Genomic DNA, 23,589 nt, shown 5'->3' with positions numbered 1-23,589 from the left:
GCGAGAAATGATCCTGAAGTATTACCAGCGCCATGAGTTCTGGGACCAGAACCCGCGCCAGCGAGTCGATTAAAGACAAAACTCATTGTTTACCTTCACCGACAGGGTAAGTGAGGTGTGATAGCACGAGGACAAGTCGGAAAGGTATGATTGTTTGGGGATATGTATCGGGGAATTCTACGACCCACGAAATTATCTTCTGTTGTAGTGGAGTACTACGAGGGGTAAAAGTAGAAGAGGAAGTTATTATTTGTGAGAACTAATAATTGAGGGTTTGAATACCCTATCCATCAAAAATCATCCGAAGTACGCTCAGTCTGTATGACAAACATGTATGCCTGCATGCCTGCATGTTCAACATCTTCGATTGGATGAAACAATATCACCAAAACAACCTTCTTTCTAGTCAATTATTGATTTCATCAATATAACTTCGAGGGTTTGTTGTGCTTATAGTTGGGTCATCCCGAGGTCTTCTAACTGATTCCGGGCCCGATATTGGAGAAGGACATGTCATTTTCATAAATACGTAAGCAATGGTCTAAAGGGGGTGCCAGTATCAATGCCCTAAAACACAGGGGAGGTAGCTGAAACAAACAGAGAGATAGAAAGGTATAAGACAAAGCACAGGAAGGACCTGCTTCACCCTTCAACAAGAAGCATGAACCGCGGGTTTGGCCCCAGGAAGAAACCCATGAGCTTTGAAGAAACGCCTGTCACGAATGGATACAAAAGCCAAAAGCCCAGAAAGTCCACTTAAGAAAAATAAAGTTAGTAAAAAGAGCCACACCGTCGCTTCAATTGAAACGACTTACCACAGAAAGAAGACCAAGGTAGCCGTAATGCCACCCAACGCCCGACTGCTCCCACTAGTCGACCCTGTAGTACCCATGATCGTGATAATAAACAGAGCAAACCAAAACACAGTATCAATAATATTCAATATCATGTACGCTTTTGTGCTTGCCCATCGTTTGAGTCGATCCATGTGAGTCGTCATTATTTGATAAGCCATGAAGACGGCCGATTTGATGCACTTTGGTTCTGGGTTAGTGGATTCCATACACGATATTAGAACATACTCGGAAAGCTAACTTACCACGGCAATGCCCCAAACATTAGTTCTTGTCTTCGGAGTCCCACTGTTGGCAATCCGTGCAATGATGAGAATGAAGACAATGGAGACCCAGACCCCGATTATAATGTGGAGTCGGAACTTAAGCACCGGGCTTCTTTCGATTGATAGGTTCATTGTTTTGACGTGTGGCCTTTCTGTCGCTTTCTGATTTAATTGGCACCAGGGGGTTTAATGTGAGCACTGGTATGGGAGTGGTCGATTGCGGGGATCTTGGATAAATCTTAGATCAGTCCTTGGTATGGGGAAATCGACTTCTTTAAATATTGCATTATGGTTATTAGGTCTCGTAATCGCTTAGATTACATATTTCAGGCAGTAGAATTTAAGATAATTTAAGAATAATTGTTGGGACCCTGACGAGGGCTAGTCTTGGCTCTACTTCGCATTCGTATTCTTACCTGTATGGGGAAATGATCACCCATAGCAACCAAATGTTCTGGATAAGACTTCTTTTATTTCTAATTCATATTTCCTCCTGGTGATTGCCGAAAGATAAATGTTGCTCAAAAATCTATTTCAGGCTCGCTGTACCAAAATATCGAATTTGAAGAGATTTTTAAGTCCATGCTCGGCGTCCAAGGTGGCCATTTTCTGCAGTCGATTTACCGTCAATTAGCCTTGTGGTGTACGATAACACTCGGATGTGTTTTAGATAGTTTTTCTTCGCGGTGTTACGGCTATATAATTAAAAATCAGCTATAAAGTACCCCCGGGAACAAAGAGAAGACCAAGCCCATTGTAGGAGGACGTAATGTTCAGATTACTGAAAGGCACTGGTAAGATAAGTTACGTGGTGCTTCTCGGATCTCGGAAATATCCATGGGTACTCCAAGAGTAATCGCCTCATAGAGCCCCAGAGTACTTCCTTCTGAATCCAAAGGCATAATTTGTGGAATGAGATACATCAATGCGGTTTCGTCAGGGCCTTGCTACACTATCGTGTGAGAATGGCGGAGAATGACTTCTGAAGGGAGTTCCGAACAAACATTGTGCTAGTAAACAAGTTGGCTGTCACAATTCATTTGTCTGTTATATGGTTGTTAAAAATTGAATTGGGCCTATTTGCAACGCCTCCATGTTGTGTACTTTATTTCTCAACGTATTAATTCGTTAAAATCAAAGTACTGGACGACTAAGTGAGTAGTGGAAGCACGGCAGCTCAAATGTAATACAGCAACTAATTCAAACAATTCCGCCATTGCCAACCCAACCATTAGACCAAGGAAAGTCGCCGCGTGCGTGCACAAGTGTCATATATTGCTAGTCATGTTACAGGAGGGTAACCATACAATCAACATCAACCACGTAGCATCCGCTGGATCAATGTCTTAGGGGATCTGATATAAGAGTGCGTGTCATGGAAGCATGATCTATCCACAAAATACACAATCCTCCCTTGGCGTCAATATCACCTACCGGTCTTCAAACCCTTACTTTAATCTGGTTGTTACTATGCCTGAGTCTCAGGCCAATCCCACCGGCTCCAATGAGCCTAGCAAAGTCCCATTCGGCAAATGGGACTCTTTTTCTTGGGAAAAATTCCCTGAATGGGAGGGAACGAAAGCTATCATGTTCCGCTCACCGGATGGTAAGCGCGTGGCCGGCGCTTTCCGTGAATCTGCAACCGCCACAATGACATATCCATGTGACGAATCCAGTTATGTGACGGCGGGGTCGATCAAGGCTCATGTCCATGGCGGCGAAACATTCATCCTCAAGACCGGAGACTGTGTCTACTTTACCAAGGGCCAGACAGTGGACTTTGAGTGCAGTGAGGATTATGCAAATGTCTCTGTGTTCTTTGGTACTGAGCCTGTTGCTATCGTTTAATCTCTGTGCTAGGCCAATTAATAGTGAGACGGAGAGATATTGTGGATGTAATGGAGCATGTATTGCTGGCAAATTGAATTGGGGATAATAACAAGTATGCCCGCTCCTTTTACTGTTCCCTCTATACAAAATGCCGCCATTCAACTTGGGAGTCGGTGTAGTGAAGGAACTTAATTTTCAGGCATTTACTGTTACTTTCGTTGAGACGATCCAATATTATCGTTTCATTCTGCAAACCATATCGTGTCCTGGCTATCGTTGATTGGGAACAGTCTGGTTGGTTGCCTGAATACTGGGAGGCCCGCAAAATGGAGTGGACTGTAAGTGACAAAGAGTGGCCAAAATACCTACCATTAATTTTAGATCAGTACAAGGGTACTGTAAAGCATGGTGGTGGTATATGGGGTCTCTGAGGTGTTAAATCAGGAGTGACCCATATGAACCAAGTTGGAGACCGATGAAATTTTAGAACTTTCTTGGATACAGATGTTTGAAAACTAGCTCTCCACGACTCTCGACGTAATGGCTAAGGTTATTTACCCATTAAACCAAGGATCATCCAAAACTTGTTTTGCTGACGCTCTTGCTGACGGTTCAAACAGCAATAAGCTTCCAATGATTTGCCCCAGTCTCGCTATATCCTCTTTGGTGAGATCAGGACTGTGTGGGCTATCGAAGTACAGTTCTTCCAGCCATTCCTGCTGATTAGGAACGGGGCCTTCTGTGGGTTCACTGTCATCTGCCTTCATCGTCTCCCATATCTTGTGCCATCTTTCGGGTAGATCATCGCTTGCCATCTCTCGCATCTGGTCAACGAGAATTGGCGGAGTTATCAAGAAGGCGTCGAAAGGCGGTTGACCCACGAAAAGTTCAAAGAGCTGCTATAACTATCAGTTCACTATTATGTTGTGTTCAGCGTCGAATAATTTCACCTACCATACATCCCATACTCCATAGGTCAACGCGATAATCAATGCGGTCTTGAAATATAACTTCAGGTGCCCGAACAGGTAGAGGGGTGTGTAGTGTTTGAGGAACAATAGTGTCTGAAAATGATTCGCCGAAGTCAATTATTTTGATTGACTGGGTCGAATTCCAAGAATGTATCCAATATGAGGTAGGCTTAACAATATACCCAGGAATTCCCGGTTCTAGGTCTCTACCGTCGCTCCTTCGGACGTGGCCAATTCCTGGCTTTCCTAGCATCTCAGTAAGCTGCTGTTCAGTTACCTTGTTCATGCAAGGCATAGTAAAAGTCAAATTGCGGGTATGCAGATCTATATTATATGAGAATAATTCGAAGTGTTCCCAGGACAGTAGATTGACTTACCTCCATGTGCAATATTCATTTGGTGCAAGCCATAAAGTCCGATAAGACTTTCCTTGGCAATTATTTTGGCGAGCTTCCCAGGGAGTCTTCCGCCGGGAAAGTGTGCATCAATTGTGTCCGGAATGTTAGGCCCCACAAGCTCATATACCAGGCAATTGTGAGATCCATTTGGACCCTTCAGATCGAAGTTATCAAGCAGGTGCACAGTATGTTTTAGAGGAGGGTGACGAAATGCCAACTTTTTCAGAGTTTCTAGCTCTCGCTTCTGCTCAATATGGTACATTTCAGCAACGGATATTTTGACAGCAACATAAACATCATCCCTGCAAACAGGTAACTTTTCGGTTAGCTAGAACTGCGGTAAGCGACACAATTCTATACAACCTTTGATCTCTGGCCACCCACACCGTCGAGTAACCTCCCCATCCTAGTTTATGCAGCACTTTGTATCGTCCGGATTTCAGGCATTCTCCCAAGGTGACTGGGTGGTAGCCGCCCTGGCGGTAGCGATGAAGTGGCTCCGCATCAACCGTGGAAATATAAAGGGGCTGATCGATCTGAGTCTTCCCTGGGTGTGTAGATATGGACTTGGAGAAAATGCAACGTCGCGAGATGCTTCTAAAGGGAACAGCACGCCTCGATACGACCCAGGCAACTGCCATGTAGTGGGTGTCGAAGAATATTAACAGGTCATGGGATGTAAACAATGGCCAATCACATGATCTGTCTAAACGGTAAATTATGAGCCGGCACATGACATCTCGTTGACTCTCCCCTTCCGCTCTTTTTATCTCAATACCATAATGCATTCAAAATTCCCCCAAATACCCCTTGCTATCATTGATAGGTGGCTATAAATCCTCACTTCCCCCAGAGGTCCTATTTGCTCCTGCCGAGGCTCAGCCTGTTTTAACCTTCGCTGGACTTAAAATGAAGGCGACTGAAAGGAGATCTCGAAAGACATCTTGAGCCGAATTAGACTCAAGAGGATAAAATACCATGTATTCTTCCGGATGATACCAAAAATGAAGAGAATTTTCGCCTAAGCTATAATCAGCTATCAATGTTGTCTGACGATCTGGCTAAACGGAAAATCCGAGATAAGTACTACGTACTGCAGAGCTAGATTAGCCAACGCGCTACACCCCCCCCCACTTATTTTTTCCTGTCGAAGCGTTGTCGTTGTGGCGTCGACTGGCAAGGAAAATTCGAATCACAATGTCTACCCCAGACTAGCTAGCCGCACTTTAGGCTAATTTCCCCACGCTACCCCGGAAAATCGTCTATAGCAACCGAACCGGCAGATGTTTAGCTTCACCTGGGAGATTGCATGCCAGGGCCTTCACAAAGCCGGCTTAGCTTCGTTTTGTCAAGGGGGATATATGCCTAGGGTCCAAAATTTGTCCGGTTTAAAATGAGCTTCTTTTCCGCGTCGTTTGCTGCAGTATCCTCATTCGCTTCTTGGGTTACATGCTGGTCACAATGCGCTCTTTCGTTGCAATCACAGCTTTCCTCGCTGGTCTTGCCCAGGCTGCACCCAAACACCAAGACCGCAACAATTACAATCTCGATGCCCTTACCCAAGCTCGGGGTAAACAATGGTTTGGAACAGCCGCCGATATCCCCGGGACGGGCGAGACGACCGATGCTGCGTACCTGAAGATTCTGAAAAGTCAGTTCGGCGAAATTACCCCGGCTAATGCGCTAAAGGTACATAGAATCCCATATCCGAATCCTACCCTTGAGCAATTCACGACTAACAATTAATTATTGTCGCGCGACCAGTTCATGTACACAGAGAAGGAGCAAAACAAGTTCAACTTCACCGATGGCGACTACTTCATGGACTTAGCTCTACGTCTCCAAAGTCCGTTGCCACAATCTCGTCTGGATGAGCCAGGTGTCAGATTTTGTCACCTCCAAGACCTGGACTGCCAAGGAGCTCACTACAGTTATGAAAAACCATATCTTTAAAACAGTCCAGCATTTTGGCAAGCGCTGCGCTTCGTGGGATGTCGTCAATGAGGCCATCAACGATGACGGCACTTTCTCATCGAGTGTCTGGTACGATACAATTGGCGAGGAATACTTCTACCTTGCCTTCCAGTATGCGCAACAGGCTCTATCTCAAATCGGTGCCAATGATGTCCAGCTCTACTACAATGACTACGGCATTGAGAACCCTGGTACCAAGGCCGATGCTGTTCTACAGCTTGTCAAGAATCTGCGCAAGCGCGGAATCCGTATTGACGGTATCGGCCTCGAGTCGCACTTTATTGTCGGCCAGACGCCTTCCCTTGCCGATCAGCTCGCTACTAATAAGGCCTATATCAAGGCTGATCTGGACGTTATTGTCACGGAACTTGATATTCGTTTTGCGGAGGAGCCGTACTATACTGCTGATGTGCAGAAACAACAGGCTGCGGACTACTACCTCACTGTTCAAAGCTGTCTTCAGGCTGGAAGTCGCTGTCTTGGTGTTGTTGTTTGGGACTTTTATGATAAATACTCCTGGGTTCCTGAACTTTGCTGGTCAGGGAGGCGCGACTCTTTTCAACGATACCCTTCAGGCTAAACCGGCGTATTACGCTGTGGCTGAAGCGCTTCAGGGCAAGAAGTGCACTATTTGCTAGGTTATTGGTACTGTGCCTTATGTGAGACATTGAAGTCTATAAACAGAAATCAATTCTAGAATTCTCTGATGCCTTTGTTAACACTGACTGATACTTTAACTACGGAGGGTGCTTGTTGTTTTTGTCAACGCCGATTTTATTGAAAGGTTTGCCTCACTGAGCGGATGATTTAGGTAATCCTATAACTATTAAGCCGCATTTATCCAAATCTAGGTTCACATTTGTATATTTGCCTGTGCCTCTGCCTCTGCCTTTGCAATTGCCCCCGGAGCAGCTGGCATTAGTGCGCCTGCTGGTGGCTCGTTCTTCCCTTTGAACTCATCGCACATTTGCTCGAACGTTACCCACTCCACTCCCTCGTGGCTGTTGATATATTCAATAAGTCTGCATGTACTGTGTTAGTCTCACATTCGCCAACGGCGTTTGATTGTGTAAAGTCTGAACATACCTCTCATGCATAAGCAAGACATGAGGCCGACCAGAGACATCGGGATGAATTGTCATGGGGAAGACAAACTCATCATACTCTCGATAGAAATAGTCGAAGTGATCCTGTATTAAGGAATCCTGTCAGTGCGACCCCCCATGATCCGGAACAAAAGAAATACTAACCTTCCAGATATCCTCAACATCCCGCGGATTAACCCATCCATGGCTATTCGCCGAATTCTTGATAAACATCATCGGGGGCAAATCATCAATGTACCAACTCCCAGGAATCTCCACAAGACCGGTAGTATTACCCTTGACGAGGGGCTTCATCCATGTCTCCGCCTTCTGCTTGTAATCAATCTTCGTCCACGTATCCCCAGTCCGAAGCCAGTACATCTGACAATCCTCATGGGACATGGAATGATCATATTCAATCCCATAAGCGAGCAAGAGCTCAACCATCTCCGCACTGGCCTCCCACCACGGGGCAACAATTCCGCGAGGCGGCTTTCCACAGAAATCTGTCAACATCTTATATGTCTTGTCGAGGATGTCGCGTTGTTGCTCCGTGGAAAGGTCGCAAGGATTCTCGTGCGAGTAACCGTGTAACCCAATCTCGTGCCCGGCATCCCGGACCATTGCGCATTCTTCGGGGAAGGTGTCCAGGGTGTGGCCTGGGATAAACCATGTTGCTTTGATGTTGTATTTTTCGAATAGTTTCAGCACGCGGGGTGTGCCGACGTGTCCGGCCCAGAGACCTTTTTGGGAATTTTGTTAGTGTTACAGATATAATTTTGGAGACACATTAGCTTACCTCGACTGATGTCGCTCACGCTGTCCTCGCCTCCGTATGAGCCTAGCCAGCCAGCTACTGCGTCGATGTCAACGCCGTAGCCAACAAGAACGCGCTTTTTGCCCATGATTATGGTAATTGGATATTGTTGGTTATGGAGGAAGTTGAGATTGAGTCTAGAAAAGAAGAAAAGATAATTTCTTTTGGGAATTGGTTGAAATCAAGTAGGAGGGGTATTGTTGACGTAAATATATCGTCCCCTCAGAGCTACCCCCAACAATGCATCGCAACAGACAAAGGTGGGGTGGTCCCTAAACAGTTTGGATTGGATTTCTAAAATCGGAGATATGGACATTCGTCTACTGGATATCTATTTATCCTGATCCCACTCATGATTGACCCCAACTGCCACATTTGAGGCCGTATTTTCTAGATTATGATATTATCCCTATTCGAATGCGACGTTCATACCCCCCGACACTGCTAAATGGAAATAGAACATAGTGAATACAATGAATGCAATGAGTACGGTTGGAATGAGAGGAAGGGTCTGTGAGTACTACTTTAAGAGGTAATTGTAAATGAAGGAAGATATGTGAGAGACCCATTTCTTTCAATGATTTTAAGATATACTTGACTAGCCCATCATACAATTTCAGATTTTACATGTATCTTCAAAATCATCTTTTAGTAATCGGCACTGGTTTCGATCCTTCAGAGTTTCCCTTTCATGAAACCCTGAGTTTCGTCCGCCAGATGCGAAGATCCTAGGTATATTTGCTGCTGCAGTATAGCCGTGTTGACCTATTGAGTGAGTGTTAGTAGTATGAACAACACCCATCATAGCAAGAGGGACATACGTGATGAGAGCCAAGATCGTCCAATGTTTTCGCACCAAGGAGGCGCATGCATGTTTTCATCTCATCGGAGAGAACTGATAAGTTCATCAAGTCAGCAAGAACCAAATCCATATTTTGGGGGGGAACAAACTTTGCAATGTCCTTTCGACCCCCTCGACCCCACCGGCAGCGAGACCCCAAAGAGCCGGCCTTCCTATCCCAACAGCCTTGGCCCCAAGGCATAGCGCCTTGACTGCATCTGTACCACGACGAATTCCACCGTCCACCCACACTTCGACCTTATCAAAAACATCCGGGCAGTATTTTTGAAGTTCAAGAAGAGTATGCACAGCAGGAGGCGCTGTATCAAGTGATCTCCCACCATGGTTCGATAGCACAATCCCCTTCACCAAGGGTGCATACCGAGCCGCCAGAATGGCATCCTCGTGTGTCTGGATTCCCTTCAGTAAAATAGATTTGGTTGTATGCTGCGACAACCACTCAAGTGTATCCACCCAGGTGAGGGATGGATCTGTCCCAGCAAAGAGCTGGGTGCTGACACTTGCCGCTGTGTTGGCTTGGATGTTGATCCGCTCATCGTCTTCCCGCTTACCCGATACCGGTGCGTCGAGTGTCAATACGACGAACTTGATGTGGTCCAATCGATTAACACGCGCCAACATACTTTCGCTCAATTGTCTGTTCAGCTGGACGTAAAGCTGCCATCCGAATATCTGTGTTGAGGGCGCGTTCGCTACGATTTCCTCCGGAGACAGTGAGGAGTTGTTCGCGATGATTTGGAGACCGCCGAAAGAGCGACAACCTTCGGCAATTCCCTTTTCTCCTGCGGGGTGTCCTAGACGCGCCATTGCAGTTGGACTGACAAAGATCGGTAAGCCGACTTTGTGGCCTAGGAGGTTGGTTTCCAATTCACAGATGCGGCAGTCAACAAACACCCGTGGTCGGAACATAATTGAGCGATAGGCTTGCGTGTTCATATGTTTTGATATCTTGTCGTCGGCAGCGGAAAAGTAGTACCCCCATCCCTTTTTGCTGATGACTTTTGTGGCGGCAGCTTCGATCTCGTCTAGGTTCAGCAATGTGCTTAATGGCGCTTGGGTAATATCTTCGGGCGTAGAATCGGTAATTGGTTGTTCTTGTGGCTCGACCGTGCCCAGATATGAGTCCTCAATTTCTTTCAGGGTCTCAGGAGGATGGATCATGTCGAACTCCTCGGTGGCATCTCGTCCTCCCCAACGGAGGATTGCTTGTGTTCCGCCAGGATGACTGTCCAGGATGCTTGTAACCTCGTGGAAGTTAGGTAATTTGAATTTGTTAATAAAGGGTCCGAATGCTCTTACATCATACACCTTCCCATAAAGTATAACCCAACAACTAGCTTCAGTGTTGTGTTCAGAAACTGAGAAGGTTAGTTCAATGGTCCGTACTCCCGATGTCCCTCATCTGATAATGATCACTAACCTTCAGAAAGAGTAAACATTGTGACTCAATTGCTCAGTTTAGATTGAACTAATCAATGGTCTCTGTATCTAAATAGGCGTTATGTAAATGCCTATAACTAGAATAACCTTACCTAGATTTCACTCCCATAAAATTGACATCGCATGCCCCCACCCTCAAAATAGCCATTTTAGATCGATGCTTTAGTATATTTCAATATTAATTGGATTGTGAGTCAATAGGAGTAAGCTATGGTGCTACGTATACTCTAGGTAAGGATCGGAGCTCTTATCTTGCAATTGAGTTATGAGCACCCCCATCTTTGACCAGCCTGCATACTGCGGTGTGGATACCTGTACTATTTCCTAAAGTACTTTAATTATTTAATGAGTTTATTTTAGGTATTTTCGTACATTCGAATATTCTAATTGGGCGATTAATTTTACGGGGCGCTTGGGATCTATGAGTGTGGAGGATTTGATATTCCATGGTACGACTTCAGGGATAATGGGACAATGTATTCATACTGTCTAACCACAACTGACTAAATAAAATTGTAGTATAACCATCTGTCCAAATTCCAATCTATGATGGTATACACAAAATGGCAAAGTATTTCCTCGGCGTGTCCATTACAGCGCATCGTGACCATGTGTCTCAAAGGGCAATCCTAGACACAACACGCCGACAACAACCCACAATGCCGCACTCGCATAGATTGGCGCAGTAGTGAATCCAGTCTGTGATGAGATAATACTAGCAACGAGTCCTCCAAATCGAAGAAGGGCAGCCGCTGTTCCAGAACCTGTTCCACGATGAGGAGCTGGGAATGATTCGGGAGTGAACGCGTACATGATAGCATATTCTGTAGTAATGATTAGCTACGGAGTTAAACATACATTCAGTAGTATCTCACCAAAGTTGGCCAGAAGGCTGGTAATGCAAGAGAATGCCAAGTCAGCCGATGGAGTGTTGACTCCAACATATGCGAAGAGAAACACGCCTGTCACAACGGCTGAAATTCCCATCATCCATCTTCTGCCCATGCGGGTATTTACCGATACTGCGGCGGATAATGGTCCGACTACTCCGACAGCTGATGTGATACAGTAATTCCGATATGTTAGGGAGAGAGAAGATGTTTCTGTGAATTTGGTGGCCAGGTAGGATGGCAAGAAGGCGAAGAAAAGCGGGTATGCAATTCCTAAATAAAAGTGTGAGTAGAGATAACGACAATAAGTAATACCATCAGACTTACCGACTGTCAACCAGATGGCCCAGATGATCAATGTCTGTCTTCCGAGCTTTCTAGTCGCGAACAGCGCACGGTAGTGCTCTCCTTTAAACGCTTGCATGTTCTCTTTCACGATTTCCTTTGTTGTCATCCGCTTAGATTCTCCTTCGCTGGGCATATTTCCAAACCGAGCATCAATTGCTTGGAGCATCTGAAGTGTCAGGGGTTCTGGTTTGCCATTTTGCTTGGCAACGTAATTGATGGCGTTGACCGCATCCTGGTCTCTTCCCTGGGAGAGGAGATATCGGGGGGTTTCGGGTAGTTTGAAAACGAAAATGCGAACAAAGGTAAATGTGAGGGCTAAACCACCTAGAGTGATGAGTGTGTATCTCCTAGTGGTTGGCCGTTAGTGAGAAAATGTGTTGTGGAGCTTATGACACTTACCATCCCATGTTCTGACTTCGTGAACAGGTTTCAGGGGTGGCGTCGGTTGGGCAACTGAAGTGGGCTAAGAATACCCAAGAAATCAAGGACACGATCAATTGGCTCAGATTCCACCATGCTGAGAGAGCCGTGAGAAGATATTGATGACTGGGAGAATTTGGATTAGCGACAGTCCAGAGTGATACGGCCAACCCGAGGGTTCCCACCTTCCTGGGACAAATTCTAGGAATATCATGGAGTCAACAGGAACATTTCCACCCGCGGCAGTTCCAATCACAGCCCAAAGTGCACTGAATGCGATGAAATTCATGGATCCAGCAGCCGCACAGAGGAATATACCAGCAATGAGGAGTGTAGAATTGAAGGCTGGCTTACGTCCGATGAGATCACTCGATAGGCCCCAGAACGAAGCGCCCAGAATCAGTCCAACATAATACGCAACCGAACTGTAGCTGACTTGCACGATGCCGGAGAATTCTTGCTTAATAGGGGGTTGGACACTTCCAATGCCTTGGGAAGCAAACTATTGAGATGGATGTTAGGAAAAGGGGGTGCCAGGAGAAAAGGAGTGATATTGCATACATTATCGACTATCCATCCGAAACCAGTAACGACGAATAGTTTCCATTGAAACCTGGTAGTGTCGTGTCAATATCTCAATACCTCAAAGTAGTGCTCAAGATTTGAGAGGTGTCAATACCAGCCCATGCCAATTTCTTCCATGCATTTTCCAACTAACTCGGACTTCAAACGGTATGCCTTAGTAGTTGAGGATCCGTAGAAATCTTCAACCTCATAATCATCAATTGTCGTCAATTTAGCAACTTCATAGTCAGGAGTGCTATTCTCCGCTGGCTGACTCTGCTTCTTGTCGGTTTGAATTTCGTCCATCTTGCAATTGGTAATTTGGTGAGGAATTTCTTGGTCTCATTGCAGGCAGATCAGTGTCATATGTCGTTCTCTTTTAGGGCTACAATGTGCCTACTAATCCGGTGATCTTGCCTGATAGTCCGTATAGTTCAGATTGATACGGATGAATCCGGTTACCAAAAGTGGAGAAGAAGCAAATGTGCCATCCCACTCTTGGGATCCGGGGATGCCTTGGATCGGATATCACAACAGTTTAGACCAGGCCGAGACTTACTTTGTGGCGTTACTGCACTTGGCACTTGTCGACCTATTAAGCAAAAAAATAAGACATCATTATTCCGTTGTTTTTCGTCCTGCGTGATGTAGACTACGCAAATACTGAATTGACCATACTCTGTGTTCGTTCTGTTCTTCAATCTTCTTCGGCACGGGACATCAAATACGTAGAAGGATCTCAATGAATTCCAATATGAGTAACACTAAGCACCGACCGCAGCAACAACCGGAATAACATCTGCCTTCTTCACCTCCAAATCCTTCTTAAATGCCTCAGCGCGGCCGTAGCTCTCCTTGTAAGACGCCGTAACCATATCCTGCACAGTAATAGGACCGTATTTGGCAGCTTGACCCTCTTCACGACAGTTAGGCAAGCACTCGCAGATATAGTCCGGGTTTCCACTGAAGAAGAACGGAATCGAGTATCTTTCTTTGCCAGATTTGTTGATCACACGGTGGGTGTTCGATTTATATTTGTCGTTCGCCATGCGCATGAATAGGTTACCCAAATTCACCACGTAGGCTCCGGGAACGGGTTTGACCTATCGATCGCAGTCAGAGTCAAGCTTAGGAACATACTTTGATTGTAACTCACATCCAACCATTGTCCCGATGGCGCATCCAGTACTTGCAGTCCATCGACCTCGTCCTGCAGAAGGAGAGTAATGCATCCAAAGTCCGTATGCGCTCCAATTCCCCGGTTCAATTTCTCGTCGGTATCCTGCGGCTGCGCCGGATAGTGTAGGTATCGCATTGTTGCGACAGCTCCGTCTGTGAGAGGATCGAAGAAGGTTGATTCAACTCCCAATGTTTGAGCCAGGACTCCCAAAACATCCTTTGCAAGATCGAATGTAGCGTGGTAATATTCCATAGTTGTTTCCTGGAACTCCTCCTTGTTGGGAACGGTAGGTGGCCATTGGTTGGGACCACTGTTCAACTTCTTCTCCAAATAGTAAGGGTGGTCTTCGGGGATTTCCTCGCCGACGTACAGGCCTTCCTTCAGCTCAGGGCCGGTGCCCACTTCTAACATTTGCGATCGGAGGAGTTCGTAGCCTCTGTTGAATGTAGTGAGGTCTGTTCGGTTAGCAGAATTCACGATGAGTAGGCAAGGATCTTACTCTTGTCAACTTTCAATTTCTCTTCCAAGGGGAGATCAAAGAACCGCTTAGAGCAATCCATGATGCGGCGCTGCAAGTCCAGCGGGACGCGGTGGCCGGTGATCTGGAAAAAGCCGTTATACTGGCAACATTTCCGAACCTCTTCGATCAACTTGGTTTTCGCATCGCTATCCTTTCCGTAGAATGGAGAAAAATCCAAGATGGGCGGAGCTGCTGGTAGTGACATTTTGGTGAATATACCGATGAGCTGTGCTTGTGCTTGCTTGCTTGTACAGATCGCGTTGCGTTCAATATATTTCCTTGGAATTCAAAAAGAATCACCCCAAGTCTGTTGACCTTCGCAGAGAAGTCCGACATCTCAACTCCAACTAATACGCCTAATCCAGCTCGAGCTGGAGCTCTAGCATTTGTCATGAAGGATGGGGGTAGGGACAAGGATGCACCAAGGATGGGGGTCAACGGTTGATTAAGCTGCGATAAGGGCCCGCAGGCGTGCGGGGAAGACATGGGGATAACAAAGAACCAAAGTACAATTTATATCCTATCTGGAAAATATAGAGACATGGGATTGGTCATACTTGGACATGGCTTGTCGCACTGTTGTACTACGTCTGTGAACGTGAACGTCAAGGGGTTGGAACGCTATACGAGGAGATGTTGCTCAGTATAAGAACCCGGTCAATTGACCTCCGCGCTATATATTTGGAAATGAGCAGTTCAAAAATCAATCATGATGTCTGAATTAAAGTTCACTGCAATGGCTAAGATGCCCGACGCTGAATTAAACGTCGGCGAAAGCACTACATATACAGACCCCGACGCCGAGAGGTCCTATGTTAGGAAGATTGATTTCATTGTGCTTCCAACACTATGCTTGGTGAGTTCTCGAACAAGATAGACCAGGATATATAAAATATACTTGCTAACCTGGAGGCTTGTTCGATCGCACAGATGTACTTTTTTGACTGCATGGACCGGGTAGGTGCTTAGACGAAGGCATTATCCTTTCAAACCGTGCTAACTATCATCCTAGAGTAATTTGGCAAATGCAAAGACAGATGGCCTTGAAAAGGACTTGAATCTGAAGGGGAATGACTATTCTCTATTAATTCTCCTCTTCTATATCCCCTTCGGGCTGTTCGATCTTCCGTGGAATCTTTTGATAAAGAGATTTTCAGGAAGGATTATGTTATCTATCAGTGAGATTCTTCAGCCCTTTCACGATAGTCATGGGATTTGCTGACAGGTATATGAAAGTGTCTATTGTGTGGGCAGTTCTAGCACTCTGCCAATGTGCCGCTAAGGATTTTGGCTCTCTACTTGCAATTCGCATTATATTAGGTGTTTTTGAAGCTGGTTTCTTTGCCGGAGCTACATTTTACCTCACCTTGTTCTATACACGAGGAGAAATGGGATTCCGGCTGGCTATCATGCAGTCGTTTGCAGTTCTGGCGTCTGCCTTTAGTGGGCTTATCTCCTTTGGAGCATTCCAGATAAATGACCCGGCAGTCAAAGGGTGGCAGTGGCTATTTATTATTGAAGGATCCATGACACTACTCACCGGAGTTCTGGCATTTTTCCTACTACCAGATGGGGCACAGAAAGCCTGGTTTCTGAGTGACAGAGAGAGGGCAGCAGCGACGGCACGTCTACTTCGGGATACTTCATCGGAGGTGGATACCCCATTTGATCTCAAGTCTGCCTTTGAGTCGTGGAGCGACTGGAAATTCCCAGTATGGTGTCTGATTACGTTCACTTACCCTGTTGCCTATGCAACTGCAATGAATTTCTTCCCGTTGGTGAGTATCGAACCCCATATTGTCTTGGGTTGGCTAACAATAGCAGATTGTTCAACGATTGGGATACTCTGTCATTAAGACTAATCTCTGGACGGTGGCACCTAATCTCGTCGGGGCAGTATTTCTGCTATGCGTGGCCAAGTCATCCGACTATTTCCGTGAAAGAACCCTCCATATTGTCTTTTCTTTGGTAGTATCATTGGTCGGAATGATTATATTAATCGCGACTGACGTTCAGAGTAACAAGGGAGTAGCATACTTTGCTTGTTTCTTAATGGCAGCAGGGTCCTATATTCCATCGTGTCTCGTCCACGCATGGCACAACAATAACAACGTACACGAGAACTCACGAGCTGCCAATACGGGCTTCTTTGTGGGACTAGGCAATTTCGCTGGAGTGTTGAGCGCCGGTACATTCCGGACTCAATATGCACCAAAGTGAGAAGCTCCGCCCGCCTATTAATAGCCATAGCTAACTGAGTAGGTATCTGCCAACTCTCATCGCAACTTGTTGTTGCAATGCTGTCTGCATTGTCCTTGTTCTCGGATTGGGAGGCTGGATGCGTATGGAGAATCATCGCCGAGACAACAAACAGGGACTAAGACTGAGAGAGAATCAGACTGATACGAGTCAGTTCAAGGAGGGCGAAAAGAGTCCAGAGTGGAGATACTTCCCTTGATATCTTTGGATCACTATAACGTTGCAAACTATCCCTAGCTGAGAGAAATCCATGTTTCGATATAATTTTGTTATACAATCAACCTGCCGGAGTTCGTCCATCTCGGGTTATATATCGCAGTTCTCTGTGTGATTTATGCCTTTTAACGCGTCCGTATGTTGTACATATTAGAGTGAGAAGCCCGACATCTTTACACCTTGAACTTGTACTATGGTTCTCATTTCTGGCTGTACCTCTATAACTAATCATTACTTTTCTCCTTCCAACACCCTAAAAAAATCACCAAACAGATAAATCAAATCACAAAGTCCTGCATCGTCAAGAACAGAGATTGTAGACGCGCCCAATTACCGTTGACTGACTAGTTTAACTGTTGATGCCATGAGCTTCATACTATACCACCTTACGATGTCCCCTGGGACATTTGGAGAATAGTCCCAACCTCCGCGATGTCCCGGCCCTAGTGGCAAATCCAAGAGCTCTAAGTGGCCGACACATTCATTGGCGCTAAATACTCTCGATAACAGCTTTGCATATCTCATAAAAATAATACCAATCAGCCATTAGCGCGATGCCGTCCCCGCATTCTTATCAGTAGACATCGGGGTTTACCCCGAGGAAATTATTGGCAAAAAAACATTGAAGTAGGCGGGCAGATCTCGTTTCGCACATTAGCAACTTAACCATGAAAAATCAGGAAAAGCACCCCTGTCAACACCCAGGTTGCACTAAGAGCTTCACGCGCGCAGAGCACCTGCGTCGCCATGCGCTCAACCACGAGCAGGCGCGTAATGGGTATACCTGCGAGCGTTGCTCTGTTCATTTTCAACGCTCAGATCTGTTAGGTAAGAGAAGCTAGCGTTAGTTGTTAACCTGGTGCTGATGCGTGTTCAGCACGACATATGGAGCGACACGAGAAACGGGATCTTGAAGCTGGAGGGCCTGGGCAGGGTACTTTGAAGACCAGAAAGAGGACCCGAAGGGCCGAGGATGGTTCTATTATTGTTCGTCCTTCGCAGCGACAACTGAGGACTGCGGCTGCAACTCGATCCCCTATCTCCGCAAATAGTTCCAGCCAGGAACCAGAATTGCGAGAGGAAGAGTATTTCCACGATGGTGTCCCCTTGTCACCACCTGGCTCGGGCACTGACCCAACTTCAATCTCTATGGATGATACGGATCCTTTCCTGGCTTCTTTGGTGCCAGCTGGGCCTTTTGAGCAATATGTTGAGCCGATGCCTGGACAGTTCGATGCAGCGGATGGATCTTTTGGAGTAGAGTTGGATGGGATAGGGGATTATTTTGGAATGGACACTGGTATGGATATCCCCAAGTGGTCGCTCATAATTCATATGCTAACCTCAGCAGCAACCGACTTCAACCTCCCATTTGCAGCAACTTCCAACTACAATTGGCTGTTTGATGTTTCCTCGCTCGATGATGCTTTCCACCAATTCAATCTCCCGCTCGGATTCGACACAGCCCCCATTTTGGAACAATTCGATTCGAATCCGACAGAAGTAATGGAGAAATACGATGGTCCATCGGCCTTGCTCATGGCGTCAATCATGGACAGAGCCGAAGTATTTGGAGAACCCAACTCACCTGCAGTACCGAGTCTCCCTGACCTGGACTGGATGTCCGGTGCGGCAACACTTGACCCGAACCCTCGAACAAATCTACCGATAATATCCGAAGAAGCGCGCAAGGGGATTCTAGCAATGGTGGCACACGCACATCCGACAAGTATCGATGGACACCCCATGGTCCTTGACTCGCCGCTTCTGACACTCCCTGCGCTCCAGTCATACTGCGATATGTTCTTCGATCGGTTCAACACGACCTACCCTCTGATCCACCAACATACATTTGATCCAAGCACCGCGCCGCCAGTCTTCCTCGCATCGATCCTCTTTATGGGCGCGACATACGGCTCCCGTGAGGCCCATCAATTAGCAGTGGAGGTCCACGATGTCCTGCGAAGCCAGCTTCTATGCCATCCGGATTTCTCACCGCAAGCTGACCTATGGGTTTTGCAGACCATGCTCCTGATAGATTGTTTCGGCAAGATGCGAGCTGGACCAAAACAGCGAGAGCGTGCCCAGTTGTTCCACTGTGTGCTGATCAAAATGATTAGGCGTAGCAACTGCTGTGGTATACGCGACTTGTCCAACGTGAATCAGTCCGGGGATTTAGATCAAATCTGGCGACAAGCTATGGAGGAAGAGCAGCGCAAGAGGGTAGCCATACATTGCTTCATGTGGGATACGCAGCATGCAGTGCTATTCTCCCAATCGCTGTGTATGTCTGCGTTCGAGATTAGATCTTCATTGCCCTGTGGTCCTGCAGTGTGGGATGCCTCTTCCGCTCGAGAGTGGTCACAGCACGCCTTCCGTGAAGATAATCGCCCCTTCCTCACTGTTTTGAAGGGGTACATTACACCGGCGGCTGTTGCCAGACCTCGAGATCTGAATGTCTTTGCGCGAATCGTCGTGCTACACGGGTTAATGTCTGTGTCTGCAGATCTGAAACGTCGCGATCAAACAACCCTACGGTCCGAGACCCCGGAGCGTGTCGGAGCTTGGACACCGCGCATGGGTCGGTCCTATGATCTGTGGAAAGTTGACTTCGATGCCGATTGCCTTGCTATTAAACTCGCTCAAACTGCTAGTCCTCGGCAATTCACGGGGCTCAAGATCTCCGGGTATGCCCTTTACCATGCAGCATATCTGGCGTTGAATGTCGAGGTTCTCGACTTGCAGATCGTTGCCGGCGCGTGCCAGATCTTGGGGCGTACAGTGACGGAGGCTGATCAGGCACGGTCGCTGCGGAATATTACGAGATGGCTTCAGGAGGAATCCGGACCATCCTGTACAACTGCGCGACAAGCGGCATCTTTACTCCAAGACGCCGTGTTGAGTCTTCATGACTGGGACCAAGCCGATTCCTTCCACTTCCCCTGGTGTTTGTATCTCTGCACGTTAGCCTGCTGGGTTTTCCATCGTGGGCCCAATGTCACCTCTGACGAGAACCGAGTCAACACCGACCTATCTTCATTGATCGTCATGCTAACCAATTGTCCCAGTTTACCAGAGCTAGCAGCGTTATCTGGGAAATACTGTCCTCGCCCTCTCGCAGCGGCTATGGCTAAACAACTAGCGACAGTCCGATGGGCCGTTGTTCACGATGCTATGAAAGTTTTGATGAGATTGTCATGATAGTCTTTTTATTTGATAGTCAATATGTAGTTTATCCAATCCGACATGTTGATCCGAACAAGCGCGCTCTATCTATGTCTATATCTATTTGGTATAGAAAGGATAATCGGTATAACCCTTCTCAGCTGGATCAGCACCATAGAATGTCGTGCGATCATAAGGAGTCAAAGGCAAACCCTCCTTCAACCGACGCGGCAGATCAGGGTTCGAGATGAAATAACGACCAAACACGACAGCATCCGCTCCATCGGCTGCAAGCTTAGAACCCGCATTTTCAGCATTGAAGCTTCCAGCTGCCAGGAGAGAGATGCCAGACTTCTTCAGCGTCGGCCGGAACACATCCAGTGATGGCTTATCCGAGGCTAAGGAGTCAATCTTGGCCGCTTCGTCCATAACCTCGTCGAAGCGAGGCTCGACCATGTGCACGTATGCAGGTCGTGATTCCTCGGGAAGTGAAGCAATCAGCGAGCACAGTGCGAGCCAGTTGGCATTGGGGTTTGAATCCCGTGTGTCTTGGAAATAATTGTAGGGCGACAGACGGATGCCGACGCGACCAGGTCCGATTTCAGCACTGACTGCTTTGAGGACTTCCAGGATGATGCGAGATCGCTTTTCGATGCTGCCACCGTACTCGTCGGTGCGGGTGTTGACATTGTCGTGGATGAATTGGTCAAGAAGATATCCATTGGCACCTGGTTTTTTAGTTATAGCACATGAATAAGACCGGAAGGATTCTTACCGTGAACCTCAATACCATCGAATCCAGCTTCACGGGCTCGCTTTGCTGCACCAGCGTACTCCTTTACTGTGTCTTGGATTTCCTCGATAGTCATGGCGCGGGGTGGTGAAGCAGCGTACTCAGATCCATCAAGTGCGTTTCCGCTGATTGGGATCTCACTGGCTCCAAGAACTTCCTTTCCTTCGATGAAGGAGGAAACAGTGGCACGGCCAACATGCCACAACTGACAGTATATATAACCACCCTTAGCATGCACAGCATCGGTAACCTTCTTCCAGCCAGCGATCTGCGAGGAAGTAAAGATACCAGGGACACCTGGGTATCCAGCAGCCTGAGGATGTTAGTTTCATGAATCAATCAAACCACTCAAATGGAAGAGAATTCACATACATGCCTGCTAATTGGGGTAGCCTCGGTCAACATAAACCCTCCCTCTGAGGCTCGCTGCGAGTAGTACTCGACATTAAGCTCATTGGGAACGTAAACACCTTCAGACTCCTTGTCCGCTCTCATCCGCGTCAAGGGTGCCAAAATGACGCGGTGCTTAAGAGTGAGAGCTCCCAGACGGACAGACTCAAACAACGGATCGGTGATTGCGATTGAGCCCATTTTGCAAAGATATATTGATTTTGTGATTCGCCCATTTTGGCTTTGGCTAGGGTGGTATATATAGCTTGGAGGGGTATTCCATTTTTGTTTCCATTCTTGACCTTTCCATTTAAAGTGGGATCGTTGGTTTGCTTGAATAGTGGGATGAAGCTTGAAGGTTGGTGATCGGCAATCAAGGAAGCAGATTAACCCCCACTATGAAACGAGCTCCCCCCACCCTCGGACATATGCTATTTCCTGGCGGGTGGGGCTTTCCTATTTGAGCTAGCGCCGCTTTTATAAGGGCATGCTCAGTGATCCTCAGTATCAGCAGACTTGACCCAGAAGGGATTAGCATTAACCTACTAGGTTGTTTATACTTAGATCGTTGATAGCATTGCTAGATTTAGAACCGGCTTCCTTGGGATTAGCTTCTCAAGCTGTGGGCTAAATTGTTTAGATCAAATACTCAGTGCCCGTTTATATTAATGTTCTTAGAAAGAGCTTGGAAGAGTATATACCTATAATTTGGTGTTGATATTATTTTCTTTTGGCGTTTTTATATATTGAGGCTTGTTGGAATATAATGTGTTTATGATTTCAAGAAAGCAATCATGTTTCTTCCTGTCCCGGCGCTTACGAGCTTGTCACGGTTATGGCTTAGGATGTGAGTATTGCTAGCTCATCTGTATTAAGGGTTGTTCGTGTACTTTTCGAGAAATGGAATTAGTGTAGGGATAATGATACAGATCTAAGAATCGCTTCGCGTCACCACCGAGCGAGCTCTAACCAATTCGCAATAAATATGTTACGACCCATGAGACCCCCATAACGGACCAATTGTCAATACTGATCGATTTTTATGCCAGGTTGATCTGCAAACCGAGGGTCGAGTTCATCACCGCATTTCCGTAGAAGAACTCCGTGCTGTCAAGATCCATTAGTGAACATAGAGCAACAAGAAGGACAGGCAATACATACCCAGCATTGCCGACATTGACATATGTGGACTCCGTAAATATTCCCAGATCGGCCAGAGCGAGCAGCCAGTCCTTCAAATTGCCAGAGAAAGAGCCCTCAAACTGCTTGGTGGGCATTAGGGTGCTGACCGTTATCCCGGTGTCAGTATTGACGTCTTCGTACAACGTCCACGAGGTCCCGAAGAGGTTGTCAATCGTGCCGGCCGGTCCATTGGTCCAGCCGATAGGGAGTTGACCGCCCTCGTACTGCAGCCACAGCATAAGCTCGTGCGAGGAGGACGACGTTGAGTCACCTTTGATATCATTGGTCATAAAGTCGAAGCAAATGTTTCCTGCTCGAATGGATGATCAGTATAGAAAACGGGTGTGGGTACTGGGGGATCGCACCTTTAAAATCAGTGGTGTTGGTACGCGTCCAGCTGTAGGCCGCCGGGATGGACTCGATAACGGACAGTTTGGTCTCGAGGTTCTGGGTCAGACCGACAAAGGAGTACCCTTTGGGGACATTGTTCCTACAGTATATTCTTAGTAAGTCCTTGATATCGACGCAGGGTCAGGATCCTTACGTGCTCTCGACGTAATCGATGTTGGTCACGCTGCTCCAGAGTACCTCCTCTGTGCCATTTTCGCTTGTCGTGGCCCCGTCATAATTTGTACATTGCGTGCCGACAATCTGAGCAGCATTGTATAGCATGTTGTAGACAATCCATGGCGTATTTGGAAGAATAAGGTTAGCGTAGTCTCCGCAAAGATCAGCGGGGGATTGAGCCCGAGAGGAAAGATCGTTCAGTGCCGGAAGGGCGGAGGCAGCATGGGTCAAGGACAGGGCTGCCAGAGCAAGAGACTGTCTGAAGAAAACCATCTTGAGAAAATACAATCTCCGAGACCAGCGGAGTGAGTTGCTTGAAAGGAAAGTATGAAGATGAGGTAGAGTACCAAACAAATCCTAGGTCTAGTTCTTCAGGGGAACTTGTAATTTTATAAATCGTAGCTCTTGTCCTTGAGCATATGGGGTTGATCTAGTTCTAACACCTAAGTGGGCCCTGTTAGCAGGGGCGATAGTAATGTGAAACTACGGATCGAAACCCCCTGTAACAGACTTTAATTAAGAATGACTTACGAGTTGTATGATTACACAAGGATTGCCTAGCCATCGAAAGGTCATGTAGCGGAGATTAAGGGAGCTG

The 23,589-nt window shown here is 46.8% G+C and overlaps 12 protein-coding genes across 12 annotated transcripts; 4 read left to right on the top strand and 8 right to left on the bottom strand.

The window, feature by feature from the left end:
- Positions 1–649: 649 nt before the first annotated feature.
- On the bottom strand, positions 650–1,252 carry N7455_004095 (uncharacterized protein; the record flags this gene model as incomplete). Its single annotated transcript, XM_040960177.2, has 3 exons — positions 650–755; positions 816–1,036; positions 1,100–1,252. The coding sequence occupies 3 exons, from the start codon at positions 1,250–1,252 to the stop codon at positions 650–652; spliced, it is 480 nt and encodes a 159-aa protein (XP_040809364.2).
- Positions 1,253–2,503: 1,251 nt separating this feature from the next.
- On the top strand, positions 2,504–2,968 carry N7455_004094 (uncharacterized protein; the record flags this gene model as incomplete). Its single annotated transcript, XM_040960163.2, has 1 exon — positions 2,504–2,968. The coding sequence occupies one exon, from the start codon at positions 2,504–2,506 to the stop codon at positions 2,966–2,968; it is 465 nt and encodes a 154-aa protein (XP_040809411.2).
- Positions 2,969–3,504: 536 nt separating this feature from the next.
- On the bottom strand, positions 3,505–4,960 carry N7455_004093 (uncharacterized protein; the record flags this gene model as incomplete). The annotated part of the gene is made up of 4 exons (XM_065604681.1): positions 3,505–3,849; positions 3,905–4,245; positions 4,299–4,621; positions 4,680–4,960. 4 exons carry the CDS (start codon positions 4,958–4,960, stop codon positions 3,505–3,507), a joined length of 1,290 nt encoding a protein of 429 aa, XP_065461581.1.
- Positions 4,961–5,780: 820 nt separating this feature from the next.
- N7455_004092 (Glycoside hydrolase superfamily) lies at positions 5,781–6,931 on the top strand (the record flags this gene model as incomplete). The annotated part of the gene is given in 4 exon segments (XM_065604680.1): positions 5,781–6,008; positions 6,084–6,156; positions 6,167–6,813; positions 6,836–6,931. The coding sequence occupies 4 exon segments, from the start codon at positions 5,781–5,783 to the stop codon at positions 6,929–6,931; spliced, it is 1,044 nt and encodes a 347-aa protein (XP_065461580.1).
- A 215-nt stretch (positions 6,932–7,146) lies between these two features.
- Positions 7,147–8,283, bottom strand: N7455_004091 (polysaccharide deacetylase family protein; the record flags this gene model as incomplete). The annotated part of the gene is made up of 4 exons (XM_040960160.2): positions 7,147–7,315; positions 7,380–7,483; positions 7,544–8,121; positions 8,178–8,283. 4 exons carry the CDS (start codon positions 8,281–8,283, stop codon positions 7,147–7,149), a joined length of 957 nt encoding a protein of 318 aa, XP_040809409.2.
- A 587-nt stretch (positions 8,284–8,870) lies between these two features.
- Positions 8,871–10,496, bottom strand: N7455_004090 (uncharacterized protein; the record flags this gene model as incomplete). The annotated part of the gene is made up of 4 exons (XM_065604679.1): positions 8,871–8,960; positions 9,017–9,090; positions 9,147–10,415; positions 10,478–10,496. The coding sequence occupies 4 exons, from the start codon at positions 10,494–10,496 to the stop codon at positions 8,871–8,873; spliced, it is 1,452 nt and encodes a 483-aa protein (XP_065461579.1).
- Positions 10,497–11,088: 592 nt separating this feature from the next.
- On the bottom strand, positions 11,089–13,025 carry N7455_004089 (MFS transporter; the record flags this gene model as incomplete). The annotated part of the gene is made up of 7 exons (XM_040960154.2): positions 11,089–11,321; positions 11,373–11,660; positions 11,715–12,082; positions 12,135–12,281; positions 12,341–12,657; positions 12,717–12,768; positions 12,835–13,025. 7 exons carry the CDS (start codon positions 13,023–13,025, stop codon positions 11,089–11,091), a joined length of 1,596 nt encoding a protein of 531 aa, XP_040809367.2.
- A 458-nt stretch (positions 13,026–13,483) lies between these two features.
- On the bottom strand, positions 13,484–14,624 carry encD (Fe(2+)/2-oxoglutarate-dependent oxygenase encD; the record flags this gene model as incomplete). Its single annotated transcript, XM_040960137.2, has 3 exons — positions 13,484–13,822; positions 13,876–14,354; positions 14,399–14,624. 3 exons carry the CDS (start codon positions 14,622–14,624, stop codon positions 13,484–13,486), a joined length of 1,044 nt encoding a protein of 347 aa, XP_040809391.2.
- A 507-nt stretch (positions 14,625–15,131) lies between these two features.
- N7455_004087 (Major facilitator superfamily domain general substrate transporter) lies at positions 15,132–16,877 on the top strand (the record flags this gene model as incomplete). Its single annotated transcript, XM_065604678.1, has 5 exons — positions 15,132–15,275; positions 15,432–15,597; positions 15,656–16,197; positions 16,241–16,635; positions 16,682–16,877. The coding sequence occupies 5 exons, from the start codon at positions 15,132–15,134 to the stop codon at positions 16,875–16,877; spliced, it is 1,443 nt and encodes a 480-aa protein (XP_065461578.1).
- Positions 16,878–17,562: 685 nt separating this feature from the next.
- On the top strand, positions 17,563–20,095 carry N7455_004086 (uncharacterized protein; the record flags this gene model as incomplete). The annotated part of the gene is made up of 2 exons (XM_065604677.1): positions 17,563–17,722; positions 17,772–20,095. 2 exons carry the CDS (start codon positions 17,563–17,565, stop codon positions 20,093–20,095), a joined length of 2,484 nt encoding a protein of 827 aa, XP_065461577.1.
- Positions 20,096–20,179: 84 nt separating this feature from the next.
- N7455_004085 (alkene reductase) lies at positions 20,180–21,593 on the bottom strand (the record flags this gene model as incomplete). Its single annotated transcript, XM_040959619.2, has 3 exons — positions 20,180–20,787; positions 20,835–21,165; positions 21,225–21,593. Coding segments are annotated over 3 exons (1,308 nt in total), but the record flags the coding sequence as incomplete, so codon positions are not given.
- Positions 21,594–22,282: 689 nt separating this feature from the next.
- N7455_004084 (uncharacterized protein) lies at positions 22,283–23,264 on the bottom strand (the record flags this gene model as incomplete). Its single annotated transcript, XM_040959613.2, has 4 exons — positions 22,283–22,349; positions 22,404–22,734; positions 22,790–22,914; positions 22,969–23,264. 4 exons carry the CDS (start codon positions 23,262–23,264, stop codon positions 22,283–22,285), a joined length of 819 nt encoding a protein of 272 aa, XP_040809936.1.
- Positions 23,265–23,589: the final 325 nt, after the last annotated feature.

Source organism: Penicillium solitum (genome assembly GCF_028829755.1).
Source record: "Penicillium solitum strain IBT 25940 chromosome Unknown utg000003l_segment0_segment0, whole genome shotgun sequence".
In the NCBI taxonomy this organism is placed as follows: domain Eukaryota; kingdom Fungi; phylum Ascomycota; class Eurotiomycetes; order Eurotiales; family Aspergillaceae; genus Penicillium; species Penicillium solitum.
The sequence above is the reverse complement of the archived record's forward strand: the minus strand, read 5'-3'. Positions and strand labels throughout refer to the sequence as shown.